This window comes from Diplotaxodon limnothrissa, linkage group LG7 (genome assembly GCF_057381915.1).
Source record: "Diplotaxodon limnothrissa isolate DT_005_m linkage group LG7, D_limnothrissa_male_GT1.1, whole genome shotgun sequence".
In the NCBI taxonomy this organism is placed as follows: domain Eukaryota; kingdom Metazoa; phylum Chordata; class Actinopteri; order Cichliformes; family Cichlidae; genus Diplotaxodon; species Diplotaxodon limnothrissa.
Genome location: NC_140602.1, coordinates 28,756,527 through 28,767,804, shown reverse-complemented (window position 1 = coordinate 28,767,804; position 11,278 = coordinate 28,756,527). Strand labels below are relative to the sequence as shown.

General features: G+C 46.1%; 1 protein-coding gene across 1 annotated transcript; it reads left to right on the top strand.

The window, feature by feature from the left end:
• Positions 1-669: 669 nt before the first annotated feature.
• On the top strand, positions 670-11,079 carry fer (fer (fps/fes related) tyrosine kinase). Its single transcript, XM_085359530.1, has 20 exons — positions 670-929; positions 1,713-1,841; positions 3,614-3,745; positions 3,825-3,998; positions 4,263-4,362; positions 4,452-4,635; positions 4,742-4,879; positions 4,954-5,073; positions 5,331-5,453; positions 5,547-5,748; positions 5,902-6,000; positions 6,870-7,076; positions 7,200-7,322; positions 7,414-7,470; positions 7,551-7,669; positions 9,104-9,198; positions 9,273-9,396; positions 9,559-9,713; positions 9,853-9,975; positions 10,057-11,079. The coding sequence occupies exons 2-20, from the start codon at positions 1,773-1,775 to the stop codon at positions 10,191-10,193; spliced, it is 2,481 nt and encodes an 826-aa protein (XP_085215656.1). The 5' UTR covers positions 670-929; positions 1,713-1,772; the 3' UTR covers positions 10,194-11,079.
• Positions 11,080-11,278: the final 199 nt, after the last annotated feature.

Below are 11,278 nucleotides of genomic sequence, written 5' to 3'. Positions count from 1 at the left end.
AAAATTACATGGTCTAATATTTACATTTAGCATAACTGCAACATTATTTTTTCGTTTTTTTTTTTAAAGACTCGAAAGGACTTGAAATTCAAAGTTTCAGACTTGTGACTTGACTCGGACTTTTACACCAGTGACTTGAGACTCGACTCTGACTTGCCTGACATTACTTGAGACTTGACTTGAGGATAAAGACTTGAGACTTACTTGAGACTTGCAAAACAATGACTTGGTCCCACCTCTGTTTTTCATAACAAGGATGTGGGGAGTGACGAAGGGCTAATACCTGCTACAGTGAGAGATAACAGTACAGGTAAGGCTCCCTGCTGCTCTGGATATTTCTGACACTATCTAAACAAGCTGAATGGGTTTTATTGCAAGATTTAGTTTGGCGGGTCACCAAGATGCTTACCTGGCTCAGATACAGGTGTGCACATTCTCAGGTTTATTTTTATAGTTTCTACCACAGGGTGCAGCGATAAGAAATGATGCCCAGGTGTGTTTAATCCAGGTGTGTGAAATCGGAGTGTTTGATCCAGATGTTCTGTGTCCTACGGCTCCTCTTTCCAACGTATATCCCACGCATGTTACACGTTCACGTCTTCAGCCACACAATAAGACCCCCTCCTCCCCCCTTCCTTCCGTTTCCCACGGAAGCCCCTCCCTGTTAGCCGTTAGCTCGGTAGCCGGACAGCAGCTGGAGAAGCCGGGAAACGGAGCAGAGAATCCAGAAGAACCGGAGGACATGATACCGGCCAAGGACGACAGAGGACCGCGGTGATCGGACAGCGAGCCTCCTGCCGCATTAACCCACTTCCTGGTGCGTTAAAGCGGCAGAAAGCGTCCGAGGAGCGCAGGAAAAACTGGGAACCCCCTGCGAGTATCCCGGCGCTCCTCCGCCGCTCCATTGGAGCTTCGTACCCGGAGAAAAGGTTCGGAGAAGCGGACAGGGGGTCTCTGAGTGCGTTCGGCTTCAGTTTTAAAGACTTCTGAACAAAGTTTAACAGCAGCTGTTAGTATGTTAATAAGTCAGTTTTCCTGCAATTCCAAAGGAAGCTGCCGTTATCTTTTTAGCACGCTAGCTTCATTTCCCTTTAATTTAGACGGGAGCAGCGGCTAGCGTTAGCATAGTTTGAAACTTAAAGTGCCACAAGCCGTTTTAACTTTTTAAAACAGTTTTTAAACATCTTAAAGTGCTTTAAAGCTATATTTAAACCGTTTCATGTGTTTTAAGGTTTTGTGACGTGATTAGATAGTTTGAAGGAAGTCTGAAAAGTTTTGAAGCGTCCTAGAAGGAAGTAGTGAAGATGTTGGAAATATGCTTGGAACGTGTTTTGGAAAGTCTTGGAAAGTTTTTGAGTTAGCTTTAGCAGATTGAAGCTAATGTTTATAGTTTAAATCACTTTAAAGCCAAGGAGGAAGTGAGTGTTTCACACCTGATGGTTTCATTTCTGTTGTCGGACAGTTTGAATTTTTCTGTGCTGGAGGTGAAATCACCCTGTTCTGGTGTCTGAGGATTTCAGCGGTTTTTAGAGGGTTGTTAGAGAGTATAAAATGGGTTATGAGGTTTCAGGCTGTGGCTTTAGCAGAGTAAACATATCCTGCTCAATTTGTTCAGAGGTTTAGAAGTGACTGTGGGAGATGTCGAGGTTTGAAGAGTTTGTTTCAGATCATCTATTTGTTATGAACCTGCTGATATTTCTGTCTCTCCATAGACGGCCATGCTATCAGTGCCCGCTAATCCACGCTGTTAAACACAAAGACTGAGATCCAGGATGGGGTTCGGTCGGGATCTAAGGAATTCCCACGAGGGATTATTGAAGCTGCAGGACTGGGAGTTAAAGGTCTGATATAGCCTCAAATACTCAAAGAGCTCAACATGTTTCCACCTGCGGAGATCACTATCAGAGGGGTGCAGTTCACAGTCTGACCTGTGGTGGGCACTGTTTATACAGACTGTAATTAAAGATGGATACAGTTCCTCTCATGTCCAGCAGGGGCAGCAGTGAGTCAGTCCCCACATACCTCCATTTAAAACTTTGCAGCAGAAATAAACATGTTTACAGACTAATACACAAAATTTGGGGTCTCTATTAGGGATGGGTATGGATAAGATTTTCACGATTCCGATTCCATTTTCGATTCTGTTTAACGATTCGATTCTTTATCGATTCTCTTATCGATTCTTATTTTTAAAAAAGGAGAACACTAAGGTCGATTAGCTTAGAACTTTGTTTTATATCTTCTCTTTGAACAAGATAGAAATTTAGGAGTAACATGGCCTTACAAACCCAACAGTGAGATCTTAAGAGATCCACAGCCTACGGCTCTTCAATGGGGTGTCAAAGGGGCCCCAGGAAAAAAAAAATTGTAAATGTAAAATAATAAAATAAATATTCTTCTGTAGCAATAACAAACTATAACATAAATTATTCTGTAGCAATTACACAAGAATATCCAGTAATGTCCCTGCCTACAATTAAACACATTCACTTACCGAAAATCGGGGGCATCTGCTGTAGCAAATGGGTGCAAACCTTTTACCACAAACTTAGTCACTGCTCGGTGACATTCGTCTATCCTGGCCTGAAAGGAGACGCTAACGGTAGACTGCAGCGAGAGCTGCCAGCATCTGAGCCAGACTCTGTCTCTCTCATCATGGTCACCTAAATGCACAGTAATGGTAGGTTTTGTAATAAGGCAGATTGCGCTAACATAATATGCACTGTTAGTTGATTATTTACCTGCCGCATTAACGGGAGAGGACGTGCAAACGTTACCGCTGCTGCTGGGTTGAGGTTCACGAGTCCGGAGCGGAATTAAAAACACGACATTCATTTAAGGTCATCGTGTGTTTTGTGAGCAAATGCTTTTGCATATTCGTAGTGTTTCCTCCCTTAAATGAAATATCTACTTTGCAAGTATTGCAAGTTGCCCTGTTGTCATCCGTTCTCGTAAAGTATAACCAAACTTTTGAGCGGCTTACGCGCCGTGTTTCCTGCGAGGTAAATGACGCTCCGCAACGTGATGACGTCATTTGGGGCGACTGGAATCGATAAGGGAATCGTTTGCAAAAATGGCAAACAATTCCAAGGAATTGAAACAGTGGGAACCGGTTCTCAACAAGAACCGGTTTTCGATACCCATCCCTAGTCTCTATAGATAATTTCCTGGTTTATTACACCCGTACAAGGGCAAATGTTTATATAACACTTTTTTTAAAGTTTGTATAGTAAAGTTTGTTGGAGCCTTTAGGAGCATTTTTAATTATGTTAATTTATATGGCTGCTGTGAGGTTACTGTACTAACAGGGCTGAGAAGGGTGATCTTCAGTTTTGAGAGTGAAATTTGAAGATTTTGATTTAATATTACACAGCATTAAGTAAATCTGCCCTCTCGGACAAATATGGTCACTTCCTTAATCAAATAAATAACATAGCACCTTCCAAAATGCTAACGTTGAGACTCCAAAAATCAGTGTGTCACAGTGGCCAGGTCCATCTTTTATCTACATTCTGTGTCAAACACCTGTCTTTTGTGTGATGTCATTATTCTGCGCCTCCTCCTCTCCACTCGTCACTTCTTGTCTGGTTCACTCTTGCTGCCTGCCTTCTAGCTGCTGGAGACGGTGAAGCGCTTCATGACGCTGCGGGTGAAAAGTGATAAAGAGTATGCCTCTCTGCTGCTCAGCATGACGCAGCAGATGGAGAAACAAGAAACTGCCGACTATGTCAGCACCGTGAGTAAGGTGAGTGGCTCAGTTGTCGGTTTAATGGGAGGGGCAAAGCATGTGGACCAGTCTAAGTGTGTGTGTGTGTGTGTCCCAGTCGTGGTCGCAGGTGATTCGTCAGACGGAGGCGTTGGGTCGGATAATGAGAAGTCACGCCGACGATTTGAACTCGGGGCCACTGCACCGTCTCGCCACGCTGATCCGGGACAAGCAGCAGGTGAAGAAGAGCTACCAAAGTCTTCATCAGCAGCTGGAGAGCCACATCCACAAGGTGTGCAGGGGGAGGGGCAGCAGACTGAGTCAGAGCCTTAGCTAAAAGTTAGTTTCCTGTTGGTGCATAATATAAGCACGCCAGGGCTTTTACAAGCATGTTGGACTGAGTGAGCTCACCTGAGCACGTCTCTTAGGTTTCATCAGCTTTTAAATAATTTCAATTAATTAAAAACTAATCATTATGATGTCATCCACCATTTAAATTTATAGGCATGTGGTTAAGATTTCATTCGTTACTTCTCGGTATGGTTATGGTTGCTAGGTAACCAGGACTGACCTGGATAAGCTGAAGGTGACGTATCGTCAGTTGAGCCGTGATGCCAGCAACGCCAAAGAGAAATACAGAGAGGCTGTAGCCAAAGGTGAGTCCCTGAAACCCTCTTTGTTACACTGTCCTTTGTTACACTGTCCTTTTGACTCCTCCCTAACCGTCTCTCACTTCCAATTAAAGGCCGTGAGGTGGAGCGTGCCCGCGACCGTTATGACAAGGCTATGGGGAAGCTCCACAACCTTCACAACCAGTATGTGCTCGCGGTGTGCAGCGCCCGGACGCAGCAGGATGAACACCGCTGCCATGCCGCACCCGCCCTGCTGGACGCTCTGCAGAGGATGCAGGAAGACATGACACTTGCCCTGTGAGTCACATGACCACTGTCATACCATCTCATACCTATCTATTACTGCAGTAAAAATATTCTGGAAAAGTACTGTCAGCTACTTTTTGTGTGTGTATTGGTGCAGGAAAAGTATTCTTGAGGAGTACTGTGAGATCAGCAGTCTTCTCTCTGAGGAGATCGTGAAGGTCCATCAGGAGATTGCGGCAGCAGTTGAGCAGATCGATCCTCTTGCAGAGTATCAGCACTTCATCGACGCCTACAGGTCAGCTCACACCTGTTGGACAGGACACCTCTTTGTCCGGGTTGCACTGGTAACCACCTGCCTACCTCTCTTAGGTCTCCGGAGACGCCAGAGGCGACTGTGGAGTTTGACGCATCTCTTTCGGAGGAGATGGACAACCTGCCGGCCAATGAGATTTTGTGGAACACGCTGACAGCCGAAAGCTTGAGAGCCAAGTGCGTTTTTTCAAACTTTCATTTCAGTGTTTGCCGTAACCCACCAAACTAAAAGCTTGTAGTACCTGTTAGTATCTGATTTTGGTGAGCGCAGAGCTCTGTGATTTCTGCCTGGGGTCCTGAGCACCACTCTGCCTACTTTGGCCTGTTTGGCTTTAGGGTCGGTGTGATGGGGGGTGGTGTACTTAGTGGAGTTACACCACTGTCTTTGTGTGTATGTGGGTGTGGCTACTAACCCTTGTTTTAATTGCCTTTAGGTTGTCGTCGGCAACAGAGGAGCTGCAGCTGACTCAGCAGAATCTGCAGGGCAAGGAGGCGCTGGCTGACGACCTGGACAACAAAATCCAGACGAGTCAGCAGAGTGCGGAGAAGAAGAGCGAGTGAGTGCGAGGAGGTGGAGTCAGAGCTTTCTCTTTCTCCCTCTCTCTCTCTCTCTCTCGCTGTCTCTGACTGTCTGTGTCTCTCGCCCTCAGCTGCGTCCTGCTGCTCAGTCAGAAACTCTCTCTCCTCGAGCTTCGGCACGCTGTCCAATCACTGCGCAGCTCAGAGGCGAGCCTTGCCTCCCAGAAGGCCTTGCTCGACGCCAAGATGGCAGATGCTGCTGCTTCCCCTCCCCCGCCACCACCACCCCCCGCACTGCCATACGAGGACGATACTCGCTCTGTCGGATCAACTGTAAATATTCAATTATTAGTTTTCATTTATCGATTAGAACTGACAGGAAGAGATTCCTTTTCACAAGCGTTTTTTCCACATTTAACATTTGAATGTAGCGCTCTGGATTAAGTGTGTGTGTGTGTGTGTGTGTGTGTGTGTGTGTGTGTGTAGGACAAAGTGAAGGACCGTGGATCTCGGTTCGACACTCTTCGTCACTCTCTGGCTGGGATGATTCGATCTCCCAAAGCAATGCTGGGCTCCTCTACCTCGGTAAGACTTTTCAACACTGAACCCGTTTATATCTCAACAGAATCAGAGGTGAAGGAAGCCTCCAGAGGACGGAGGAGTCTTGATTAGCCTGTGGGAGTCCAGATAGATCTGACAGGAAGCAGCTAATCAGAGAGTGACTCTGGCATTAGCCAAAGCTGTAACTGAGGTGTGGAAGGAGTTTGTCCAACTTGCTTACCTGTCCTTTGTGGACTCATTCAGCTACATCTCTTGGGCAGTCCTCTAGAGGGTGCTTTGGAAGTAAGAGCCTTCTAGCTCGTAGTTGCGTGCATTCAGCCCCTGTACGGCCTCAATGAGGGCTTGGTGGTGGTGGTGCTGCACTTCACTGGGGCTGCCCTTTGTTACTGATGCTGTTCAAAACTTTTACGGATAGAGACAGGGTAACAAAGGGAGTGCTCGTGGATTTCAGGGACTTGGCTTTGGCACCGCCTCTTTGAATTTCTCATTGGCATTTCTGGCATCACGGGTCAACTGATTCACATCACCTTCAGCTTCTCCAGAGAATGAGAATGAGCAGCTCCATGTGTGAGGCCATGTTCTCACTCTAGGTATTGGAGGCTTAGGGTCCTTGGTTGGAGGAGTTTCGGTATCTCAGAGAGAGCAGAGTGGAAGAGTGACTGATGGAGCGGTTGCTGTAGGGATGTGGATGCTGTGCTGATCCTTACTAAGGTGTTTAATCTCCAACTGGGAGAAGATCCAGGACACCTAAGAGATCGTTAGTCTCATCTGGTTTGGAAACGCCTCGGTTTCCCCCAAATAGAGCTGGAGGAGGTGGGGGGAGAGGGCGGTCTGAATCAGAGGTGGAAGGATCAGATTATATTGGAGATTTTTCTTCTTCTGCATCTCTGCAGCAGTTCTTTGATGTGATCCCCACATCGGAACGCCCTCTAGCAGAGCAAGAGTGGTACCACGGCGCCATCCCCCGCATTGAGGCTCAGGAGTTACTACGGCAACAGGGAGACTTCCTCGTTAGGGAGAGCCATGGCAAACCGGGCGAGTATGTCCTGTCTGTCTTTTCTGACGATCAGAGACGTCACTTCATCATCCAGTATGCTGATGTACGTGCGATTACACACACACACTTCATCATCCAATATATCGACATATATTCACACACAGTAACCCGGTGTGTGTGTGTCTCTCTCATATGTTAAGCTAATGTCTCTCACCCTCTCTGGTAGAATCAGTACCGTTTTGAGGGGACGGGCTTCACCACCATCCCTCAGCTCATTGAGCATCACTTCACCACCAAGCAAGTCATTACCAAGAAGTCTGGAGTCGTGCTGCAAAACCCCGTTGTAAAGGTAGCCCCTCCTACACCCACATACAGTTGTGCATTGAGGTTAGTTATCATGATGGTATTTGGTGCTCACTGGCTGTTTTTTTTCTCTGCAGGACAAGAAGTGGATCCTGAACCATGAGGATGTGGTGCTGGGGGACCTGCTGGGAAAGGTGAGGCATCTACCTGTCCTTATACTCATCTTTCACTCACCGCCTTCATTTCCCGTCGTTCGTTGCTGTCTTTATTACAGGGTAACTTTGGCGAGGTGTACAAAGGGACTCTGCAGCGAGACAAAACACCGGTCGCCGTGAAAACGTGTAAAGAGGATTTGCTTCCAGAGCTGAAGATCCGCTTTCTGTCTGAGGCCAGGTGAGCCCTTCATGCAAGCACCATCAACATCATCATCATCATCATCAACAAATCAGTCAGTAGCAAATCAATCAAACAGTTTTTACACCACATATCGGGAAACAGCCCAAATGTCTGTCTGTGTACTCCCTGTCAAACTTGGGTTGTTATGTCAGCATCTAATCGGGCGATGTCAGACGTCCTTTTCTCCCTTTCCTGCTGGAATGTCGGTATTCCCAGAGCAGTAATCCCTCCATAGTCTCCTCCCATCTCAACAGGTCCAGAGTTTTCCGCCTTCAGGTAGAAACCCTGAAGGTGGAAAACAGGAAACCCTCTTCTATACCCGCTGAGTCCGAGCTGAATGTTAAGGGCACGGTTTTGACTTTGGAAGCCAAACCTGAACCCTGAATCATTATCCACGGTGCCAGAAGAGAAGAAGAGAAAATTATAAAGCAAGTTCAGAAAGTTCAACCCATCTATCAGCCTCAGGAACAGAAAGATGTGAGTTTAAAAACCCGGAAAAAGGCTCATCACACCAAGGTCGACTTGCGCTCCTCCAGTCAGATCCTCCTGGATTTGGTATTTACAGTAACAGTCAGTAGGTGGAGCTCTCAGCTCTGATGTCCAAGAAGTGATGGTCATTAGGGTTGTCTCAAACTGTAGATGGGACAGTCAGAGAAAGGCCAAAACTACATCGCATCTCTTCTCCATAAGGGAGGCTGAGCAGGGTGATACCTGATCACAGCTTTGGTCCTTGTGTTAAAGAAAGGATCTGTCATGCAGTTCTGCTGCTCCACTGGTTCTGTCTCAGAACTCTACATGACATTAAAGACATGGATCAAAAAGGAGCTCCCCCTAGCATTCACCCCTCACTCTCTGTTTAAGTTTGCCAGGACTCTGCTAAGGCTTCACCGCCTTCTAATCCTCCTCAGCACTCAGCTCATCTTCAGCCAAGCGTATTACACGTGGCCTTAGATCAGCTTATACAATGCAATCAGTGACCTTTGGCCTTCGGGGAGTGAGGTGGATTGAGGTGCTTATGACCTTCCATACCTCCAACACTTTTTTTTTAGAGCAGGCTGATGACCCCGTGACACCTACAGGTTTCTCTGGATTTCACCCAAAGACTCTGAGAGGATCGGGCACTTTGACCTGTTACCTGACCTTAGTCAGTGACCCCGAGTCTTACAGAGACAACCCGCCTGAGGAAAACTCTGAACCAGAGGCACTGTGAGTATCCCACACCTGCCCAGAGTCCCGCCTCCTCCAGGAGTTTGTTCCAGAAAGAGAAGCGTGGGATAGTTACCTCTAACCAAAGAAAGAGGTGATGATCACATTCAGAAATTAATTAAACAGAGTGAGAAATATAAAAAATGGCCTCTCTGGTTGGCTTAACACTTACTCTGCTCTCTGATTGGCTGAACGCTCACTCTGCTCCTCTCTGATTGGCTGCAGAATCCTGAAGCAGTATGACCACCCGAACATTGTGAAGCTGATTGGCGTTTGTACCCAGCGACAGCCGATCTACATTGTCATGGAGCTCGTTCCTGGTGGGTGAAGCTTAAATTGAGTGAACTTGTATTGTTATTGGTCAGTTTCTAACAGGTGTGTCTTATGAGTCCAGGTGGAGACTTTCTGTCATTCCTGAGAAAGAAGAAGGATGAGCTGAAGACCAAACAGCTGCTTCGCTTTGCAGTTGATGCTGCGGCTGGGATGGCGTACCTGGAGAGCAAAAACTGCATCCATAGGTAACCACGGTTACGGCGGAGTTATAAAACCCGTCAAAACTTTGCAGAGACTTGTTCTTGCCATCAAACTCGGAGTGAGTTCAAAGTTTAAGTATTTTCTGAGTTTAACCATCGTGTATGCGTGTGTGTGTGTGTATGTGTGTGTGTCTGTGTGTATCTCAGGGACCTGGCAGCGAGGAACTGTCTTGTCGGGGATAACAGCGTGCTGAAGATCAGTGACTTTGGGATGAGTCGTCAGGAGGATGACGGCATTTATTCTTCTTCTGGACTCAAACAGATCCCCATAAAATGGACTGCACCTGAGGCGCTCAACTATGGTAACACACACACACACACACCTGTACCTGAGATGCCTGTTGATTTTTAAAGAAGCTGTTGAGTCTGTGACAGAAGTTAATAAAAACAGAGCAGAGAGTGGCTGCTGATTGTGTGCTGTGCTGTGATTGGGCGCTGCAGGTCGTTACAGCTCAGAGAGCGATGTGTGGAGTTACGGTATCCTCCTGTGGGAAACCTTCAGTCTGGGGGTATGTCCTTACCCGGGGATGACCAATCAGCAGGCTCGAGAACAGGTGGAGAAAGGTAAACACTCAGATAATCAATCAGCTGCATCACAAAATCAGTGATATCATCAAGTGGTGACCATGTGTTCCTGGTTGCTAGGTTACAGGATGGCTTGCCCTCAACGTTGCCCTGACGATGTGTACAAAGTGATGCAGCGCTGCTGGCAGTACAGCCCCGAGGACCGGCCCAAGTTCTCCGAGCTGCAGCGGGACCTTGCTGCTATTAAGAAGAAGTGATGAGGTTGATGAGGCCAGTCTGAGGACACTCCCTTAAAGTGTAAGATCGCCAATCGCAGACTCCGAGATCAGAACACGAAACACTGCATTACAGGAAGGACGCCAGCCTCGAGTCAAGAAACTGAATGAGTAATTGATCGATTGATCTACACTAAATGATAAACAAACAGAGTAAACAAACACTGAATCAATAACAACACTACAAACAAACAGAAGCTGCTAAAATGTTTGTGCAAGCTTTTTTTCTTTTTTTTCTTTTTTAAACTCAAATATTTCTATTTTTTAGTTGAAACGATGTGAAGCCCCCTTCTGTTATAACGGCCACACATCCTTCCCTTTGACCATCAGCTCTGAACACTAAAACTGTTTTATTTAATTTAATTTTTTTATTTCTGCCATTAATCTGAAGAAGCTTTTAGTTGGGAAAATCTTAAAATCTGAAAGATCTAAAAGACAGAAACCGCGTGCGGTAACTGAGCCCACATGTCATTGATATCAGTTTAAACTTAATTGAAGACACTAACTTGAACAAAACAAAAATGCGTTCCAACAAAAACTAAAAACACTAAAAAATAAAAATGTTTACGTCCTTTTTTAGGGGGCGGGGTTTCTCTGCACATCACTGCTGATTGGTTAATAGCACATGATGCACAGTTTCATCACACAGACCACGTCCACAAGCGTTTTTTTTTTTTTTTTCCCCCCCCAGAAAGTTTCTTTGACCAAACAGCTTGGATTTTTATCACCAGCACTTTGTATATTTTCAGGTTGCTATGTGTTCAGAGTAAAAGAACTTTGAGTAGTGTTTGGTAAGCATCACTTCTTGGACATCAGAGCTGAGAGCTCCACCTACTGACTGTTACTGTAAATACAAGTTTTTCTGAGTTCCGACACTAATCGTCTTTTTAAAATATTATTGTTGTACCTTTATTATGAAAATAAACTGTATGAAAATAAGCCAGTGTTTGATGCCCATTCAAAATGCTGGAACAGCACAAATGCAGTCCAGAGGTGTAGTTCAGCATTTACAGCTACACCACTGAGTTGCTTTTCACCTATCAGCCAAAGAGGCCATGCCTCTATGC